This window comes from Sminthopsis crassicaudata, chromosome 1, assembly GCF_048593235.1.
Source record: "Sminthopsis crassicaudata isolate SCR6 chromosome 1, ASM4859323v1, whole genome shotgun sequence".
NCBI classification, from domain to species: Eukaryota; Metazoa; Chordata; class Mammalia; order Dasyuromorphia; family Dasyuridae; genus Sminthopsis; species Sminthopsis crassicaudata.
This window is the reverse complement of record NC_133617.1, coordinates 97,190,908-97,214,079: the sequence shown is the minus strand read 5'-3', so window position 1 is coordinate 97,214,079 and position 23,172 is coordinate 97,190,908. Positions and strand designations below refer to the sequence as shown.

Here is a 23,172-nt window from a genome sequence, read left to right as displayed (position 1 = left end):
TCTACTTTGAGGAAAATTATTTGGAAGTGTTTAAATGCGACATACATATAAATTGTATTGATAGTAATGCAAGCTCATCTTAATATAGCATTTTGAGACTTGCAAAGGAATTTGAATAAATTATTTAACATATGATTTATTTGATCTTTATAACTTTACAACCCTGTGAGATATTGATTCTCATTTTACAGATCAGGAAAGTAGTTATTCCATTGCCCCAAAGATGCTTCCATAGACCTCACTTTAGAAGATATTGCATCTCAACACTCATAGGCAGCATAGTGGTATCAAGTAGGGAACCAGACCTGGAATCAAACAGACTTGAGTTCAAATATTTCTTCAGACACTTATCAGTTGCATAATCCTGGACAATACACTAAATTTCTATTTGCTTTTGCCTCTGTGAAATTGGTTTGATAATAGCATTTAACTCCTAGGGCTGTTATAAGGATCAAATGAGGCAATAACTATCTAAGCACAGTGCCTGGGACACAGGACACAATTAAATATTTGTTCTTTTCATCTTATTCACCTACAAAAAAGTTATCACTGTATCAATCTATTCAGTCTGCTAAACATTAAAAATAGAACAGAGCAGTATAGAGACTCAATAGTCATAGGACTGACTTTCTTTCCTCCATTTTATTTAAAAATAACTATTAACATTCATGAATTATAAATTCTCTCCCTTCCTTCCTTCTGCCCTCCTTGATAAGGAAAGCAATTTGCTATAGAATATATAAGCCCATTGTACAAAACTTATTTAGATATAATTATGAATTCATATCTGTTTTTATCTGAACTCCATAAAACATACAATGAGAAGAACAAGAATGATATTGCTATTGATATTTTAATAACCATAAAACAACTGATCTGGCCTTTCTATTTGTCTTTAAGATTTGCAAAACATTTTATATATAGCATCTCATCAAATACATTTTTTTAGGTTGGTAAATCCTTTCTTTACCTCTTAGTTAAGATTTTTTTTTCATATTAGCTTTTTTCTGGATACTATAATTCCTCTTCATGTTACTAATGCCTTCTTTCTTCTACATAGTTGTCTTGGGAGACAAAGTGAAGGCATTTTACACTCGCCTACCATTCCAAATACTGAGGGGGGTTTCTGTACGAAGCAAAGTGTTGATGACCAGAAAACCTGTTTCCAATGGGTAAGGTGTTAGACCTGTGGTTTTTATTTTCCTAATGATTCTCGTCACAGCAACCTCATCATTAAGAGGCCTAAAAGCTCTAGGAGCTCACTAGAGGGGGAGCTCTATTATAAGGCCATGTAGGAGCTCACTCCCTCTCCTTTCATCTGAGGTCTCCAGATTTGCTCTTGTCCTTAGCTGACATCATGTAATGAGGAGAAGCAATGGTCTTGTGATGGCCTAATGCTTTAAATCTAGTTTTGAAGATGGGGAAATATCTCTAAGACAAAGAGCAATTCTTAGAATGTGTAGGGCACACATTGGCAAAGTGGGAAAGAAAGGATAAATTATCTTTAACTGCTTTTTGCCCAACATTCAGTCCATGACTGACTCTGATTCAGGACTGACTTCCCAAACACTCAATATCTTTCCTTAAGTCAAAAGCAGAGATCAGAGTCTACCTGGGTAATCCTGACTAAATCACCTAAATTCTGACTCAGATTCCTCAAGTATAAAATGGAGATAATAACAACACCTACTTCCTAGGGTTGTTATGAAAAAAACAAATGACATACCTGTGAAATGCTCACCACAAAGCCTAGCATATAGTAGATACTTAATAAATTCTTGTTTCCTTCCCCTCCTTCTGCTTTTCCCTTCCCAGTGGCTTGACCAGAGGAGTCTTTTTTGACTTTAGTTCAAATCTTCCTGAATTCAAATCTGACCTAGACACTTAACTAGCTTATTGTGTGTTCTTGGTCAAGTCACTTCACCTTGTTTGCCCCAGTTTTCTCACTTGTACAATGAGTGGGAGAAGTAAATGGTGAATCACTCCATTATCTCTACAAAGAAAATCCCAAATGGGACCATGAAGAGTCGAAACAAATGGACAAAAATTATGGCTCTGATCCAATTACAAACTTTAGGAGGCAATATTTTTTCATTATTGCCTGTGTCTCCAATGGGTGTCTGGCACTTAGTAGGTACATAATAAATGCTTGTTTATTGATGAAGTTCCACAATTTCTGAGTCCTAAAGAAAAGCCTGAAAAGTCTCATGGTATATTACAGTGCACTAGTTGCTAAATATATTGATAGAGTTTCCTCATCAAGCACTTAAAAACAGTAACAACAAAATTAGGGGGAAAAACATATTATTTGTTTGTTTGTTTGTTTTTCCTCTCCAGGTTCTTTGAATGTGAACTAAGGTGTGATGCTGATCCCTGCTGCAAAGGCTTTGGTTTCCTCAATGTTTCTCAGTTAGAAGGTAGGCAGCATTGGACCTTCCAAAGTAATTTTCTCTCACATGATTTGGTTAGTGATATATAGAAAAAAGAATCCAATTCCCTGATGTGGCCTCATCTTTTGACTTAGAAAAACATCCACCAAGACCTCATGGAAAAGTCTTCATCATAAAACATAAGTTTACTAACAGCAAATACTAAGAGCAAAGGTAGTGGAGGATTTAGACAATCACCATAAAGTGAGGGCATAACTCAGCAATTTAGTATATGCTTGTGTGAAGAAGATGACCTGTTTTTCTTTTTTAAAGCTTACTTATAGTTGTTTGTGATCCCTTTTCCTCTAATAGAATATTAAAAATAAAGATAAAAACCTCACAATAAATCCAGTATAACAAATTCCCTCATTAACCATATTATATAGATATGGTTTAATAATTACCTATTTATCCACATCTATATCTATCTATATTATATATATATATATATATTACATAATATCTATATCTATATCATTCTATATTTTCAGTACATCAGTTTTCTGGCAGAAGTGTGATTCCTCATCAGTTCTCTGGACTCATGGTTTATCATTGAATTAATCAGATTTTTAAAGTCTTTTAAAGGTGTTTCTCTATAAGATGCATCATTCTTATGTAAATTGTTCAAGCCAATCATTTTACTTCAAGTGACAAGCAACAATGTGAGATAAAAGATAATTATATAATAAACCTAATTTAAACTCCAAGACTTCATTTTAGGCCCAATTTCTTCACCTAGAGAGTCCCCTTAAATATCCAACTGTTTTGTCTTCCTTAGAGTCAATGAAAACGTAATAGTGGATTATGAATAAGAAATTAAAATAATGACAATTCATGTTTCTTTTATACTTCAAGAACAAAGTAATTCCTTCAAACCTTATATAGTAAAGAGTTCAAGTATTATTCTCCCCATCTCATAGATAAAGAAACAGTCTTAAAAGAATGAAATACACAAGGTTATATAGCTAAGAAGATAAAAATCTTTTCCCCCTGTGATGGTCATTGTATTGCCAGGTGGAGAGGTGATGTGCCTGACTCTGAGCAATCTAGGATTCCAGACATGCAGTGAAGAAACCAGAGGCCCCTGGCGTATTTTGGACTGTAACTCTCCTGATACCGAAATAAGAACGTATCCCTTTGGCTGGTACCAGAAACCTGGTGAGACATTGATTCAAAATGAATGAAAAGCTAAACCATGAAAGAAAGCATCTGTTATCACTGATATTTCACTCATTGTTTCTAAACTAGGACATTTTCCAACTCCATATCATACAGCTCTCTATTATGAAAACATTCTCAGAGTTTTGCACAATCCCCTGTTCTTCCACACCCCTTTGCCAACTTTTTCCCTGAATGAGGAAGGTGTCAGTGGCCATTGTGTAAGAAGAGGACAGGAATTGTTAGTTATTTTTGTGTCCTACTACAATATCTGACCCAGACCTTTCTCTTAGTACTTTATTTAAATAAACAAGAGTTAGCACTATATACCAGGCTCTATATGAAGCCCTTTACTGATATATCTCATTTGATCCTACAGCAACCTTGCAACTTAAGTGCCATTATAATTCCCATGTTATAGGTGAGGAAATTGGGACAGACAGAGAGAAGCAGACCCTGTGGGCTCAGGGTCACATAGCCAGTGAATGTCTGAGGCCAGATTTGAACTAAGGTATTTCTGCCTATTGAAGATAGTAATTTAAAAAGACTAAGGTCTCCAACATATCCAGGGCCATCTCCAGTTGTCTTGATCCTTATCTGGCCACTGGATCCAGATGGCTCTGGAGGGGAAAGTGAGGCAGGTGACCCTGCACAGCCCTCCCTCACTGAAATCCAATTTACTTACATGTCATGGCATCTCCTCCCTAATGTCATAGTCCTTTCCAAGAACACAGGGCAAACAACAAGCATAAGGTCTTCCTGCCAGGATCAGCTTCTATCCACTACACAAATTACTGAGTGAGTGAATGAATGAATATATTAACACAATCCAGCAGGTGAGAGAATTGATATGTGGAGCAGGAAGGCAGAGCTATGGTCATTACCCTGACCAGGACAATAATTTTCTTCCCTTCTGCAGGTTTTTGGTTGTTATTCAGTTATTTCAGACTCCCTTGGACCCCATTTGAGATTTTCTTGATAAAACCACTAAAGCAGTTTGCTTTTTCCTTCTTTCCCAAATTTTATAGATGAGGAATCTGAGGTAAACAAGGTTAAGTGACTTGTCCAAGATTGTACCACTCATATATGTCAGAGGCCAGATTTGCTGACTCCTAGAACCACCTCACTGCCCATAGTTGCATATAGTCAACTCATAAAGCAGAGCTAGCCTAGCATTCTGGTCTGGTGTTCCTAGCCTGACTCTAATTACATAATTCCTTTTGTATAGCTGTGGAAGGTGGTATTTCTTTGGGATTTTCCTTTCACATCTGTATATGTATTACCTTTATTCCCTTGCTTTATGGACCCCACAGGGGCATTTTTCCTTTTTTATTAAGACTACCATATAAGCTGTTGGAGGTGCTAAAGGCAAAAGGCTTAACAGACCCAGGCAATGATAATTCCCTCTCACAAAAGCAAAAGTAAGGCATCCTTGATCCTTCTGTGATTTCATGATCAGATGATTCAATTCACTTCTAATGTATGATGGAAATATTCATCTAACGTATTTGTCAAAGATGAGGGGAAATTGCCATTGTTAGTCTACAAACTCTGACTAGTCTGGGTACCCTGATCCCTGCTTTCAATATACTGAGGAGTAGGTGGTTCAGATACACACCCACTATAAAAAATTTTGCACTAGGGGAAGTGGAATGAAATGTGAGATGGGTAGAGAGGAGTGAAAGGAGAGGATCTCATCTGAGGTGTTATAACAGGGTGGGGCTGCCTTTCTAATTGAACTGAATAATCTTGCTAACTAGAGGCTGAACAGTATTTTTTTCCCTTGTTGTCAGAGATCAATTGCAAATGTTTTTATATTTGCAATTGTTTCTTCTAAATTTTGATATCCTAAGCCAAGACTCTGATTGGTCAGCCCTAGTTACTTCTCTAACCTTACAAAAATGCCAACTGATCTGTGGTCAGTAAGATAAACACAAGGTCTGTCTCAAATGTACTCAAATGTACTCAAATGTAGCTGTCTCTGTTGGGTGTTGTTTGATTTATTCTTTTCCCATTCATTCCATTTTCCTTGGCACCTCAATTCCTCTGTCATCTCCACTTGTTTTGTCCACATCATTCCCAAGCACTCATTTTTTCAGATTTCTTGAAAACTGACTTTTCTGGCTCCCCTACAATGGCAATGTCTTCTACCCTAAGATATATCAACCAATCATTTTATCAGTCCATAAACATTTGGTGTCTACTATGTACCAGACAATGAGCTGAGGTCAAAGTCTAGAAAGATAAAACTCAAAACCCTTACTGCCCTCGTGGAACTCACACAGATATAACCACCACCACCACCAAACGATAATAATAGTTAACATTTATATAGTATCTATTATATGTCAGGCACTATACTAAGAACTTTACAACTATTTTTTCATTTGATTCTTCCTACAACCATGGGAAGTACGTGCTATTAATATTCCCATTTTACAGATGAGGAAACTGAGGCAAACAGGGTTAAGTTCCTAGCCCAAGGTAATACATCTTGTAAGTGTCTGAGGCTGGATTTGAACTCAGGTTTTTCGGATTGCAAATCCAACATTCTATCTACCATTCTGCATAGCTGCTCCCAAATATAAAATACCTCACCTTAATATCATAGCACTTTAAAGTTTGCAAAAAGCTTAACCCCCCCCCCAAGGTATATCCATGTGACCACTAGTATCTATGAATTCAAGCTAAGAAACTTTGATTTGGAGACTTACCCCATCCAGCTTCCTCATTTCACAGATGAGAAATTGAAGTTCAGGGAAACATCAGGCAAATTAAAAAAAAAATGTCACAATTAGCTTTGGTATTCTAACTCTAAATCCAGCATCTTTTTACCATGTCAGGAATGGAAAGAATTTCATGTTTATTAACTGATTTCATTATCATTATTATTTAAAGAGTTATTCACTCTAGGAATTATCATTTACCCTATAGTAGGTGTGTGTTGTATGTATGTATGTTTTTACATCATATTTAAAGACAAAGACTGTCTCTTATTGATTTTTGTTTCCCTCCATGCTTAGCACATAGTGTGATCTTTCTAAGTGTCCTTGTTTGGAATTTGCAAAAATGATTTTCTTTATGTATGAGTTGTAGTGCATGGAGAGCTTACTTTTGCTTCTCTTCTATCTCTCTCTCTCTCCTTTTTGAATTTGCCAAGTCATATTGTTAGAATATGCCATGTAGATTCAGTATGACTTTTCATTATGGCCCAAAAAGCCAATTCTTCCAGTATGAAATTAGGTTTTTTTGGTGGGCTAATTGGGGTTTTATTGAGGACTTTGCTTCCTTCTCTTTGTGCTGTTCCAGGAGCCAAACAAGCCAAAGCAAACTAAAACAGTCTCTGCTCTCAAGGAGCTTACATTCTGGAAAGGGAAACAACACATAAATAATTATTTGCATACACATATATACAGACTAAATAGAAGAAAATCTCAGAGAGGAAGGCACTAGCAACTGTGTATGCATGTGTGTTTCAGAATTAAAATTTGTCAAGCTCAGTGCTTGACCTGCAGGTAAGCATTCTTTACACACAGCCTTTTAGTCTGAACTGGATTCCTTTTCTTGCAGAGTCTCAAATTATTTTGGGTAATGAAGACTTGGTCCATGTAATTAGATGATCTCAGTGGGAGACTAGGGGTGGTAGAAAGAATGTTCCATTTATAACTTCCCTTCCTGTACTCATTGAAATAAAGAAAAAAAATAATTTCTTGAGAATCATGTAGTGTAGACTAGGGTTTGTTTCTTAAACTTTTTCTACTTGTAATCCTCATTCACCCGAGAAATATATAGATATATAGATATAGCTATAAATATATATGTACCATAAGCATATAGGTATATAAAATAGGTATACAAATCAAGCATTTATTGAAAATAAATCATAATTTCATGACCCTCACATTCAGTTACAAAGTCATATAGGGTCACCACCCACAGTTTAAAAAGATTTGGACTAGAAGATGAGGCTACTCATTGATCTCTACTTGCTCAGAGAGTAGTGTTAAGAATTAGAATACCACTAGAATATTGCTAAAAACCTTGGGTGAAGAATCAGATGACCAGCTTCCAAATTCTAGCTCTCTTATTTATTTCCTCTATATAATTCTAGACCCCTGTTTCCTAATCTTTAAAATAAACAGCTTGAACAAGATGGCTTTTAAGGCCTCTTCTAGTTCTAAATCCTTTCTATATTCTTATTAGTTTTGTTGTTTTGTTTGTTTCCTAAATTGGGACTCAACATCTCTTTATACTGTATCTGAAAGCTTTCTTTCTTTTCTTTTTCTTTTCTTTCTTTTTTTTTTATCCTGAGTTTTTATAAGAAATAACCAGGTGAAATCTGATCTGCAAAAAAGAATTAGGTCAGAAATGTTCAGTAGGATGTGTGGGTGGAGGGGAGAGAGCAAGGGGCTACAATAGGAGGAAGCAATCAGACCAAGACATTACATCAGCTCAGCAGGACTTGCCAAAAGCCTCCCCAAGGTGTTCACTGTCCCCACTATCATTGCACCCAGGAGCATTCTCTTTCATCCTGTTTTATATAAGTGCTACATTAACAGAATATTCTCTGTGGGGTCAGGATGGACAAAATAGGGCCATGTATGGGAACAGTGAGGGCAGAGACAGGAAAGTTCCAAATGGAGACATTCAGATGAGTACCTTGCGATTTCCACCTTCACAAAACTCATGAGATTTTTGAACACTATGAAAAGCTAGTCCTCCCATTGTGAAAAGTTCTTAAATGTGGTATTGATAATTGAATGGAATGCTTAATAGCCTTAGATCTTAGATCTTAGAAAGGTAATTTCATCTCTTTGAACCTTGGTTTCTTCATATGTAAAATGAGAGGATACTATGCAATGGACAAGAAAACTGAAGCACAAAAGAATCAAATAGCTTGCCTAAGGTTACAGAGAGATATGTAGCAGAGCCAAATTTCACACCCAGGTCCTTTGCCCTAACTAGTATAGTGAATAAAGAGGGAGGCTTGAAGTTAGGAAGACCTGAGTTCAAATCCAGATTCAGATACTTACTAGCTGGGAAAGTTCCTTCACAGCTGTCTGCCTCAGTTTCCTCAATTGTAAAGTGGGAATAATGATAATGATGAGATTCAGGAGAGCAATTGGCACCAAATGATGGTGTTAGGTAGCAATTCACATGTGAAGAATACACAAGGACTTTTTTTCCTTTCCAAAAGGTACATTTGTTTAAAAGAGGTTATGGACAAAATGAAGAGGTAAAATAGACACCAGGAGAGGTAAATATGAAATAGATTTGGGAGAGCATATAGTTAGCAAGAAAAGGGGTTTTTAACAATTAACAATGGAAAAGACAAGTTCCCTGGTAGAATTCACAATTAACCAGGAGAAAGAACAAACACCATGAGGTAGGAGTATGCCATTGCCTGGTAGATTAAATCCATAGAGGAGCTTAGCACCCTAAAAGAGTGATAAGAAGAATTAAAAGTTATAAGCAGAAGAATGATACCATGAGTTATAGAGGAGGGTTGGAAGAAAATACCACAAAGAAGAGTGCAGTAGCAGACTAATCCAAAAGGGATTCAAAAAAAGTTAGCATAGCCATGGACAGACTTATAGGGGAATATTAACTTTAGGGGTTTGACATCATAACTTGGCTTCTGATTGGGTATAGTAAAGTGGAATCAACCAATACCTTCACAAGGGTGGGACTTTATAGCCTTATGGCTAGGTTGATCCCCATCAATGCCTTTCCCTGCTTGGTTCAGGGAGTAATCTTATCACTACTTCAGGCTTTCTCTAAACCCCACCTAGAGACTTAGGACCTCATCAATAGCATCTACTTCCCAGGGTGTGAGCATCAAATGAGATATTTGTAAGGTGTTTAGCACAATGTTTAAATCACATTAGATTTCATAAATTTAATAAATGCTTATTTCCTTCCTTCTGATTCAACTCTACTGAAAGGCAACATGATTAACAGAATTACCAGATTAAAATCAGAAAAATTACTTTTTAATTCTGTCCTTTCTATTTTACTACCTGAATGACATTAGACACATTATTAAGCTTCTTTTTGCTTTAGTTTCTTTATCTACAAAATAAAGAAATTGAACTAGATTTTGTCTGGAGCTTGTGCCAGTGTTAGATCTTACTATTTCCTTTGGGAGGTGAAGTAATACTTGAGCTGGGGTTGAAGACTAAGTAGAGAAGATATAGAAAGGTAGAAAAGGAAGATAAAAAAAATCTCTCAGGTAAGTCAAGGAGAAAAAGCAAAGAATAGAATGTAAGAACTTTAGGGACAGTTTGGGTTTTGTAACCCCAAGCTTTGCACATAGTGACTAATTGATGAATGAAAGAAAATAAGAGAAGAGAAAGAAGAAAAGAGGCAAGGAAGGACAAGCAACTAGAGAACATTTGAATTTTGGTCAAAGAGAGTCTGGATAATAAGTTTAAATCTATAAGAGATTTTAGAGAGGTCCCATCTTTGTCATATTTTTAGATAAGGAAATGGAGTGTAAAAGTGACTATCCAGATTCACACAGATAAGGAAATCTGAATTTGAACTCAGGGCCTGACTCCAAATATAGTGTCCTTTCTATTCTGCCATGCTGCCTTTCTAGAGGCTGTCTGCTTTTTGCTTGCTGAAAGACAACAGGAAGCTTCAGATGGCTCTAGAACTTGACTAAAGACAGAGAGGCAAGGCCGAACAAAAATTCATGCAAATAAAGGTATTTTCAGAACCCTTTCCCACCAAAGGCAATCACTCTGCAGGTGTGCCCCCAAACTGTGAGAACTAAGATGGGTAATGTTCTCAAAGTGCAGGGGACTAAAGTGAAGGCACAATAAAAATGTGAAGAGTGGCTTTTGTGGTGGGAAAATGCTGAAATTCTTCTGACTTCAATGGGTTAAGGACTGTCTGCCCTTTGAAGACTGGAACTCAATTCATTGAGCCTGCAGCTGTGTGTTGGCTGGAACTGAAGTATCATGTTAGCTTTTTAAGTAGGAAATGTAAAATGTAAAATGTTTCTAGAAAGGGCCAATGGTCTATCAACTTCCTCTTCCTAAGCAGCTTGTTCATATATTCAATAAACATTCTTAACTGGGACATGATGAGCCTGTCCCATAGTCTTGCCGATTTCTGAGTTGTGTCTGATTCTTTGTGACCCTATGGACCATACTGTCCATGGAGCTTTCTTGGCCAAGACAAAGGAGTGATGCACATTTCCTTCTCCAATGGATTAAGACAGACAGAAGTTAAGTGACCTGCTCAGCTAATAGCTTCTGAGGCTGAATTTCAACTCAGGCCTTTTCCCAGTGTTCTATCCACTGAAACACCAGCTGTCTGGAGCCACCAGATCAATATTACCTTTATACTAATAACATAGCAGACCATAGGCCATGTTATAGATCCTAACTGTGGGTGTTCTCAGAGATCTTTTATTTTATCTCTATGTGTGGCTCAGACATAGAGGTGAGTGACCACCATATAATAAAATAGCTGGAGATATCTCTAGAAGCAAAATGAAGATTTATTATACATTCTCCCAAGAAGCAGGAAGCCCTCCAGTCAAACAAGCAATCAAATGGAGTGTTGTAATAGTACTTTGTGTCCCCCCATCTTTGTGGAAGGTGGGCCACCTGGCCTGGGGAAATTTCTAAAAATGATCCCTACCCACCTGAATCTCCCAGCTCTGAGAAAGCTACCTGGCTCCCACAGGAAATTCCCAGTTACAACTGATATGAGAATCAGGTGGCTTTCTTACCCCTCAACAGGAGGAAGTGCCTTATAGAGATAGAACAACAAATTAAATAGTCCCCAATGCAAAAAATCCCTCCCACCAATGACCCTCATTCTCATTGGCTGAAAGAATGATTCTTACATTCTAAACACAGGAGCTATCCCAGGAAATTGAGCTTTGGCCAGTAAAAGTACAGCTGCCCATATTTGGTTTAGGTTGAAGTAGTAAGCAAATGATATCCTGGAAAAACAGCAGGAAGGGGACATAGGTATGTCCTAATAAGTGTTGTTCAAGCCTAACCCAATTTGGGGGTTGGTGAAGCCTTACTCAATTTTCATGATTGTCTAAGAGAGCTCAGTCCATCTTCATCTACACTCTTTCTCTCTTGGTGACTACATCAGATTTCATTAGATTAAAAGATAACTGCAGATAATTGTAGAATATACAGAAGCGTAAACTATCTATTTATCTATTATCCATCCTTCCAGTTTCTATCTATTTATCTACCTACCTTATTCATCTATCTACCCATCCATTCACTTATCTGTCTATTTATCTATCTAATTATCTATTTTTACATGGCTTTTCTCCCAAGCTCCAGTCTGGCATCATTGACTCTTAGACATTTCCAAATTGATGTCCAACTTAGAATGTCCAAAACAGAACTTCTTATCTTTCTAAAGCACAATCTTCTTAATTTTTTGTTTTTGTTTAAGTTACCAAAATCTTTCCCATTACCAAGGTTCAATTCAGAGTCAGCTCCTTAGTCATCCTCACTCCCTTCATCCAATCACTTGTCATGTTTTACCAATCCTACCTCCACATTTCTGCTTTCTTACCCTTCTCTACACTTACCTGATAAATTCCCTAACAACTCAGATTATCATTATCTCTCTCCCAAATGATGACCATAACCTCTTAACTGGTGTACACACCTACATTCTCTCTCTTCTTAAATTTGTCCTTCACTTAACTGCCAAAGGAATATTCCTAAAACATAAGCCTATGACATTATCATAAAGAGCCCCAAATACCACATTGGACAAAGTTATTAGTGGAGAATGATAGAATCATTAAATAGAAAATTCTTGAGAAGCATTTCTATTTTATGCTCTCATCCCCCAGAAGAACTGGACTTAAACCATGCTAGCCTCAAATAGCAGGCTTTTTAAAAAGTCTTTTAACCACCCCATTTTCAACCTTTGTCTCCCCTCTCCTTTCCTACCTTAGATGCAGTTGCCAGATTTATCTTCTTTGGGAAAAAAAAAAAAAAAAGGTATCACTCCACTATTCAAAACCTATTAATGGTTCTCCATTACTTATTGAATAAAGATAAAAGCTGCCTGAGTCTGTCACTAAAAACAGTCCTCTACAATCTAACTCAATTGTTCCTTTTTAGTCTTATCTTAACCCTACTCTTTTTTTTTTTCATGTACTCTGAATTTCAAGATCCTTCACTTTGTCCCAAACAGGTCTCTGTTGTGGATATAACTTAAAAGTCCAACTCAAATATCATTTCTCCCACGAAGGTCCCTTAAGTTCCCCCTGCTGGAAGTAATTTCTTCCTTATCTATTATTGCAGCACTTTTTATCCCTGTTATGCAATTTTCTTATTCTAACTTTTCTATATTTTTCTCTTAACTTAAACTTATCACCTAATGAAGGGAACTATCTTATTTAAATTTGTTTATACTGAAGCATTTACCCTTGTACTTTAGACATAGTACATACGTTGCTGTTGCTCAGGTATCTTTAAGTTGTATCCAACTCTTTATGACTCCATTTGGGGTTTTCTTGGCAAATACATTGGAGTAGTTTGACATTTCCTTCTTCAGTTCATTTTTTTTTTTTTTACAAAAAAAAGGGAACAGTTACACATATTTAAGTGCCTTTCCCAGAGTCCACAGCTAATAAATATCTGACATTGGATTTGAAATTGGATCTTCCTGACTCCAGGCCTGATATTTTATTCACTGTTCTGCTTTGGTGCTCTATAGTATTACAGCCAATATTTGCTGAAGTAATCAGGCAATCTACAAAGTTAGTGTTTCAGTGCCCTCTTCTTGAATGTATATAGCCTTAAAACTCACAATCTAGAATTTCACTCTACAGATTAATCAAAATAATTCCTGGGTAAATTATTTTTTGCCTTATCTCATAAGTAAAGGAGAAAATTAGGTATTATAGAGAGATTCACAAGAGCCTATCTATTCAGTGGGGAAATAATTGGAGCAATTGTAGTGTCTGACCATCCAATTTATAAACACAAGAAGAGATGAGAAAGACAATGATTTAGTACAAGTCAATATTACTAAGGAAAAAATATTCTAATGATTGTACATGACCAGCTTCACATCAGAAGAATGATGCTAATATGTTTATATATGCTGAATTTGAGAAAATTTCTTCAGGCAATAATACCATATGCCCTATGTGGCTTAATTTCAGTTCATTAAATTTCTACTGAGTTCTTACGTTAGACTGAATCAACTGGGAATTGTTTACAACTAGTTTAAACCTTTTGTTGATTGATTCCATAAAGATTCTTAGGAATTGTTTGCACTTGGTTTATACTTTTGACTCTCTGAATGTTTCTATAACTCATTCAAAGAGATAATCTCAGCTAATAATGTTATCAAAGTGTAAAGCATCTTGCTAGTTATATTGATTGAGATTTCAGGTTTTGGGACATCTCTCTTACATCTTAAAGATCTAGACTGACATTTACTCAACTCACTGTTACTCACTATTACTCCTGTGTGCCTAAGTATAAACAAATCTTTCAGCTGTTATGGCCAAAAAATTTTACTCAATGCTGAAATGTTCCTGCTATTGGGAGGGGAACAACAAAAGCTTTCGACCAGTCTACTAAAACACTTTCTCTTTTCTTTCATTTAGTTTATCAGAATGATGTTTCTACTGCATGTCCACCTGCCTTTCTCCCTCCTCTTGTAGAGGAAGGTAAGTAGTATCAAACCCTTTGAAACTCCCCTGCTTACCAAATGTGCCATAGTCTTATTAAACCTGAATGCTCTTCAAACACTAAATATTTACCTATGGCTTTCTGTCAACCAACCTCATGAGATCCACTTTGAGTAATGATAAATAAGAATGCACTTGAACTATGTTTTCATATATTGTTACTGTTCATTTACTGCAATATTTCAGATGATGACATGAGTTCTGTGATATGGATTCTCTTATTCAGATGAGTAGATTGCCATTCTTCTATGCTTTATTAGAATCTAATATTTAAATTATTGTGATATATGGACATATATAGAGAGAGATATACATATTTGTGTGTATATATATATAGTGTGTGTGTGTGTGCACGCACATATTTATCTATACACACATACATAATATGTGTTTGTGTATATCTATATATTTCACCAATACATATATGAGCAACTTTGTACATATCCTCTAATAGACATTCTAATGTTTTGCTCCTTTGAGCTTTTAGGTTGGTCCCTAGATAAGAGAGAGATATTATTAAGCTTATCTTGGGGAACGTTCCAGTGTGATGGGACCTTCCAGAGTTTGTGCCATGTTGGCATAGCCTTCCAGACTTAGAAGCCCCTCCAGGCCATGACGACACATTGTAATGGGAATATTGTTCTCTCTGATTAAGTTAAGGGAATATTGTTCTCTCTGAAGTGTAAATCAATATAAGACAGATCCAACTCAGGCCCCATCCCAGAAGGCTTAGTTGCTGAAACACTCAAATAATCTTGAAATAATTTTAGAAGATGAGCCAAACTAGTACCATCTGAGATTTTCTTTGTTGTACTGTTTTATTGAATTGAGATTTTTTTTTTAAATACCTGATACCAATTATAAATTTTTGTAATGTTGGAAAAGGGACAACAAAGTATAGCCTTGTTTATGATACGGTGATAAAATTATTGTCCTAAGGGTCAGAGGTCCTGAGTTCAAACCTTGCTCCTGGTGCCTACTACCTATGTGTTTGGGAGCAAATTACTTACTCTCTCTAGGTTTCTGTTTATCCTATGACTTATGAGCTTTCTTTGATCTTTACATCTATGAACTCTCTGGAAGAATATTCCTCACATCACAGATTCATTGGGATGATACTCTAGTATTTTTACAAGTGAGGAATCAAGGGTCCCAGTCAAGATTGAACAGGGTATAAATGCATAAATAATGCTATATCTTTGTAAAATTTTGTACTTTCTTTTTGAGCAAATATTCTCTCCAATTTACCTAAGAATACTTTGTTTTTAACTTTAATATATTTCAAATAGGAAAAGGGAAGAAAGGTTTTCTCCATGCCTATGCTAGGAGAAATAGGAAAATCCAGCCACTTCATATTCAGCCTCTAGTGAGGTAGAAAGAACACTGACTTGGGGATGAAATAGATCATGCTCAAATCTCAACTACACAGAAAAGAGAGACATGATAAATCCTTAATTATAACCAGGTGCAAGGATTGGAGGGGCAAGGCTTGGGAGTATACTGGATCACTTTCAAATTTAATTTGCCTTATTAACATTTTGCCATAATTATGAAAATTTAGCAATCAACTCTCACTGTTTAACTCACTGAGTTAAAGTTGGCTCTAGTATATCCTTTCTTTAGAAGACATATACAAAAGGCACTTCATTCAAAACTATCTGATCCATTAACCTTTTGGAAATTCTTATACAAATTAGCACCTTTGAATCTGAGCATTGAAAGTTCTTTTTAAAATGTAAATTTTATTCTGGAGGGAGTAGTAGTAAGCTATTATCTGCTACTGATAATACAAATGCTTTAGTTCTTATAAATTCGGGAGATTTTCTTAAGCCCTATCTTTATCCCTGAGACAAAGATAAATTAAAACAAATAATAATAAATGAAAGAAAATAAGGAAGCTAAGGGAACCCTGAATCTAAACTTTACCAGTTTTATAATTTTGTGTCACTATTTAACTATTTCTAAATGAGGAATGAAGCTTGGAATCAGAGAGAGAGAGAGGAGAGAGGAGAGAGGAGAGAGGAGAGAGGAGAGAGGAGAGAGGAGAGAGGAGAGAGGAGAGAGGAGAGAGGAGAGAGGAGAGAGGAGAGAGGAGAGAGGATGAGAGAGAGGAGGATGGAGGAGAGGAGAAGAGGAGAGAGGAGAGAGATATGAGAGAAGAGAGAGATGAGAGAGAGAGAGAGAGAGATATGAGAGATATGAGAGAGAGATATGAGAGAGAAGAGATAAGAGATATGAGAGGAGATATGAGGAGAAGATATGAGAGATATGAGAGTGAGATATGAGATATGAGAGAGGAGAGAGAGAGGAGATATGAAGAGAGAGAGAGAGAGAGAGAGAGAGAGAGAGAGAGAGAGAGATGAGAGAGGAGAGAGAGAGAAAGAGGAGAGAGAGAGAGAGAGAGAGAAGAGAGAGAGAGAGTAAAGGCTGAGATACAACCCAAAATCAGAAACAATGTAGACAACATACTTAAAATAGGCTCTCCTAGGAAAAAGTATATATAATATATTTACATACATTCACATAGAGATAGGAAGAGAACAAACATTTGCATAGTGTCTACTATGTGTCAGGTACTATACTAAGCACTTTACAAATATTATCTCATGTGATCCTCACAATAATCCTTCAAAATTAGGTGTGTTATTATCTCCATTGTACTGTTAAGGTAATTGAAACAAACAATTAAAAGATTTGCCCAGCTTAATTTGCCCAAATCAAATGATTTGAACTCAGCTCTTCCTGACTCTAGGTCCAGTGCTCAAGTCACTGCATCACCTCTAAACTTTATAATTAATTCAGTACAATTCCCTTCATTTTTACAAGAAACTGAGGCCCTCAAATTTGCCTAAATTAACATAAGAAAAAAAAATCACAACCAAGATTCTAATCCAACTTCCCCTGTTACTAAGCAGTGTCAAATTGGGGGAGGGGAATATTAAATGATATCAGTTTGGGAGAGAGGTCGAGGTGGCAAGGAAAGATTGAGACTATTGTGTTATTCCAGACAAATGATAATGATGACTTGATCCTAGATGGGGTAAATACTGAGGGAAGTGGCTTTGTTTAGCTTAGTAATTCACAGCCTCTCCAGACCTTAGTTTCCTGACATAAATGACTATGGCCCTCAGTGCCTGAAAGGCCAGGCAGATTAGATTTTACCCCAACCTCAGAGTTCTCTGATACTCTTAAAAGGGGTTTAAAGATTTAAAGTTCTCTATGCATAACTCCAGATCCTCACTTACAGTGTATCTCCCAAGTACAGGAGTGATTCCTTGCATCCCAGGTCTATTTAGTAACTAGAGTATTAACTATTACAGGGAAATATTTATTCCGAAAATATAATCACAAATATACAAACTTATTTCCCCAGTATATGGGAGGCACAATACTTCTATTCCCTTATACCTCAGTCTGAATGGGAGGAGTGCTGGGAGTGGATGGGAGGGATATGGAGCCATAGCTTAACAATCCAAAGTGTAAAGTCTCAGTTTAAGTCCCAAACCATTCTTTGGGGTCAAGTCCCCAGAATTTTGGCTTCTCAGGGCTTCCATGATAGATCATCTGGATCCTACATCCCATCTGTAATCCAATCCATGACTTGAATTGTAGTTCCATTGGGATCATCCCCGCACCTGAAATTGAGGATAAACAATATAGAACAGGAACTAACATCTCCAGGTCAGTCTTAGATCAGACCTGGAGTAAAAGAAGGAGAGCGGGGAAAGGAAGGCCTCCTCTCACTGGTTTAGTCCATGGCTTTTGTGCTTTGAGTGAATTGGGATCTTTATTTTGAGAATCATAAAGAGAGCAACTACCTCAGTTATGTAAGTTTTAAAGATGAAGACAGTCAATCAATGTCAATCAAAATCAAAGTCAATCAAAACCTAAGTTGTAGAGGATACAGAAGTCTCCATGTTGGTAATCTGGCCATGTTCCAAAGACTTCTCGGGGCAATTCCATGTCTGATAATCTAGACAGGCCCAGATAAGCCCAGGTTAATGTAAAATAGGGGGTTGGAATAGATGGCTTCTAAGGTCTCTTCCAGCTTTAAATGTGTGGTCCTATAATTCTGTGTTCTTCTTTCATTTTTGCAGAAAAGACTGGTTTAATTACCATTTGTAAAATAGTTTCTTCATAAGGTCATTGTGGTAATCCATGGCCCTCAAAAAAAAAAAAAAAAGCCACATTTTTCCAAATGTCCAGATGCATAGTAATGTCTACGAGTCCTACAAAACGTGATTAAATGCTGCCTCCCAATAGTATCAAAAATTTGCCAAGATAAGTTTTACTAGAAGCCAACACTATCAATATCAGAGAATGACCCCAGTCTTGGAAGCAGAATTATCTTGGGCATTGATATAAAATCTGCTTCAGGTTAAGTTGAACATCTAAAGGACAATTATTAGCTCCTCACTTTACTTGTGGTGAAGATGTATGCGTAAGATTTCCAGAAATTAACAAAGAAAGTTTTAATTACCAGCTTAGGAAATTGTGCTAGGATACCTTCCAAAATTTGTGATTACAGAGCCAGACCATGGCCCCCTGTGAGAGGTCATTATTTTTAATTGAATGCTATCACTAAGTAGACCCAGGGTCTTAGCACTCTTGTTCTTATCAAAGCAAATCCACTTGGACCATTAAAAACAGTTTAAGAGGCAATGTGCCATGTTAGATGGAATGTTGGCCTTGGAATCAGGAAGACCTGCCTGAGAAACTTAATTGTATAAATCTAGTCAACTTCTCTAGGCCCTAGGCCCCACATCTACAAAATTAAGGACTTTAGATCTATGATTATTAAATGGCCAGACTTCCTGATTTAGAGGGGGTGAGACTACAAGTTGACTAATATCATTCCCCAATAGAGCCCCTTGGGATATTCATAGTATTTGGATCTAGGTGGGTTCAGGGAAGGAATGCAATAGAACATGCACAATTAAAAAATGCATTGAATTGGAAGTTAAGAAAATCTGGGTTCAAATCCACTCTCTGGCACTTACTATTTATGAGATTTGGGACAAATACATTTTAGCTCTTGGTCTCAGTTTCCATGTGTTTAAAATGTTAAGTTCAGACTGTATTTCCTCTAAGAAATCTATAATTTTATAATCCAATGAAACAGAAAAGGATAAAGAGAATCGATTTGCTCAAGTAGTAAATATCAGAGCCTGAGATTCAAAGTCAGGTTCTCTGACTTTTAATAATTAGAGTTGTCCAAAAGTGGAAAGGGCTTCCTCAAGAAGTAGTGCATCCCAATCAGGTATAGAGGCCCATTCATGTAATCCCTGTTACTGAAGGAGACGGAGGCGATGGATCCTTTGAGTTTGAAAGTTCTGTGGTAGGCCTAAAGCTGGTAGGGTATATGCATTAAGTCTGCTGCCATGATGGTGAACCCTCAAGAGTGGAGAGACATCAGGTTGTTTACAGAAGGGTGAACCAGCTCAAGTTGGAAAAACAAAGCTTTTGTGTTGATTAGTATTGGGGTAGGACTCTAACCTAGCTGCTGGGATAATTAGGGAAACCCAATGTCAAAAAAAAATAGAGGGACCCCTCATTGGAAGTCTTTAAGTAAGGCTGGATATATTTATCAGGTTAACATACCTTGTCACGTAGGTTATGGATGACTTTATTAGATATATTATGGATGATCTTGTCAAGTACATAATAAAGAGGATTCCTATTTAAGTATAAGTTGTATGATATAGCCACTGAAGTCATTTCCCATTAATTTTAAGATTCTGGGATTTGGTAACCCCAAATCTAGTGCTTCTTAAGTCATGCAAACACTGAGAAAAGTTACAAATATTTGAGTTTGAGAGTGTACCCATCCTGACTTACTTAAGCATTATACTAGCTAGGGCTTGAATTGCTCAAAAACAAAATGAAATTCTACTCCCTTTGTTTAAGCGTGTGCTCTTGCACGTGCAGACAGGCTCTCAAACACAAACACACTGAGCATCTTCTGACTCTATTAGATATTCTGAACATAGAATTAGAGCCATGATGTTTTTAGATCTGTATTCACCACTATGATTTTAAACCACAAGAGTTGCAAAATAGGAATATGTCTGAGACTAGACCATCTGTGCTTTCAGTTACCAAAAAAGAAATTCAGCATTTGGATGTGTTCCACATATATGCAGGGAGAAACATTTCTGGCTTGGTGTAGGCTCCACAGTGCTGTTAGATTCTAAGTCTCATTCCAGCAGGATTTTTTGTTTGTATAATTGCTTATCATTGGGTTTTTGTGGATGTTCAGCTTAAACATAATTCAACATGGCTTGACCATCTGAAAGGAGTAATCAGAAATATTCTTTCCTTGAGAGGTACAGAGACAAAGTATAATGAAATATAAAGACCTGAACCCAAAGGCTGGAGATGCCCTCTTGCTAAAACATTCTAATGTTCATGTGGACCCATGAGTTCATTTCAGAAGGACTGTGGCCCCAAATAGGGGAGTTTAAGTCTTCTCTCACTTTCTTTCTTATTAAAGTCCTACTACCCTAGAATAATACTCTGGGAACAATCTCTAAAACAGAGCTTAGGTTTGGCTCATGATTAGGATTTCCTCCAAAATGATAAAAGGTTCCCTTCTAGAAAGATACTCAATGTACAAGTAGATGAGCTTACAGTATAGCAATTATATCTTTCACCACAAAACAATGTTTAAATATCAATTATTCCCTAATACACATGGACAAACACTTAAAAAGCATGATACAAATACCAGGTTCTTCATTTTTCTTCGTAACTGTCCAAAATATTTATCTGGATTCATATTTTTTGGCCAGTTTTGCATTACTCATTCTCTGATCTTCTCCTGGGAGAAGCTGTTTCAGAGGACAAACCCAGGAATTCTAGAGATAGCATCAGACTTGAAAAGTACATCACTTTTGATCACTATTCAGTTGTCCATGCTCATGAAATGAAACACAAAGCAGAAGATTCTTCCAGGGCTTGAGATTCAATCTCACTTTCACTTACAGAACATATGTTTTGCTGACATGTATGAGCAGAAACCTTAGGTGACTGATTGGTGGGGATCCAAGGAAGAAACTATAATATACCTACCAAATTCTACAGTCATTCCTTTCAAAGGCACTGAATGGGCCACATTTCCTAGCTTAGAGGCTAATTTTCTTTGAGGTATCCCATAGTTTCAGATATTAGAGATTTGAGGTAGGGCAAGGCACAGGGATGTACGTGGGGATCAACCAGAAGACTCTTTGTACACATGTTCTTTATCAAGGCATGTACCAGAAGCAGCCAGGGAGAAGGCCTAATCTCACACATTCTTCATGATAGTGGTCACTTATATAATAATAGCTCTATTTAATTATAATCACAAGAATCATCTTATTTTACAAATAAGGATCTTCCATAATCCAGGAAATGTGTTAGACTGCATCTAGCTTTACTTCTTTTCTTTAACATATAATTTGAAATGGAGTAACAATTTTCTACAAAGTTCCTATTTTTCCCATCCTATGATAGCTAATATTTTAGGCTCAATTCTTAAACCTACTTGTACTAGTATTCTGGGTTTTGGAGAAGGCAACTTTTTACCTTGGGACTCTAAGAGATGCTAAGACGCTTAGGTAGTATTTTTCTCTAATGTTTTTAATCTTATGGACCAGCATGCTTTCCCCATAATCATCTGTGTTAGTCAACTTTAATTACCTTTTTTTGGATTTAAAAATTAATTTTATAATTATAACTTTTTTTTTGACAGTACATATGCATAGGTAATTTTTTTTACAACATTATCCCTTGTACTCCCTTCTATTCTGAATTTTTCCTCTCTTTCCCTCCACCCCCTCCCCTAGATGGCAGGCATTCCCATACATATTAAATATCTTATAGTATATGCTTGGTACAATATATATATGCAGAACAGAATTTTGTTGTTATTGTTGTTGCAAAGGAAGAATTGTATTCTGAAGGTAAAAATAATCTGGGAAGAAAAACAAAACAAAACAAAACAAAACAAAAAAATGCTCACAGTTTACACCCATTTCCCAGTGTTCCTTTTCTGAGTGTAGCTGATTCTGTCCATCATTGATCAATTGGAATTGGTTTAATTACCTTTTAAACATATACTTACTAAGATGATATGCTAAGAACAGTTGGTGCAAATCTCTCTCATAAGTGCATACACAGTGCAGGGAAAAGAAGGCTATAACTTAAAGTGGATGTATTAAAGGGGATAACCCATAACTTGAACTCATTTTGCTGGAATCTCTTTTCTCTCCTTTATAGTCTCTTCATGAGAGACTTTCTTTTAGTTCTAGTGGGCTCCTTGTTGAATCCTTAAACTGTCTTTCTTCAGTATAGTTAGTATTTTTCAACTCTCCATAAAGACATTGCCACCAGCCACTGCTGTTCTAGGAATTCTGCTAGGATGCTAAGGAAAATTCCAAATCCTTTGATCAAGCTTGAAGATGGAGGACAGCAAAGTTCTCTCTTATAATGGTTTCTACCACTAAACTGACAAGATAGCTAAATAATATTGCTATTTTATAAAATATTCATGGGGCATGATTGTTGAATGAAATCATTCAATACCATGATTTAAAGGCTTTGATTCCATAAAGATATTGATACCTTTTAAGGCAAATAAAGAATCTTGTTAGTTACTTTAAGTGTGTTGGGATGGTTGTTTGCTTAACTTAATCAACTCCTACCCTTCTATCAGCATCTAATCCTTTCTTGTTGACAATAATAAGATCCAAAATAGATGTTCCTCTTGACAGTTCCTCCAATATTCAAATAATGAAATTATCATTAAGGAAGTAACACAATTGTTAGTTCTCCTGATTTTAAGAGAGAGAGAACTTCAGTAGACTCTGAACAAATGAAATTGTCTCTCCTTTACTTCCATAC

The 23,172-nt window shown here is 36.4% G+C and overlaps 1 protein-coding gene across 1 annotated transcript in view; it reads left to right on the top strand.

The window, feature by feature from the left end:
* TG (thyroglobulin) overlaps positions 1 to 23,172 on the top strand; it is a 375,444-nt gene that overhangs the window by 166,891 nt on the left and 185,381 nt on the right. Inside the window, 4 exon segments of the mRNA XM_074265101.1 lie at positions 1,061 to 1,172; positions 2,338 to 2,417; positions 3,444 to 3,587; positions 14,206 to 14,268. Coding sequence (XP_074121202.1) covers positions 1,061 to 1,172; positions 2,338 to 2,417; positions 3,444 to 3,587; positions 14,206 to 14,268 — 399 coding nt within the window.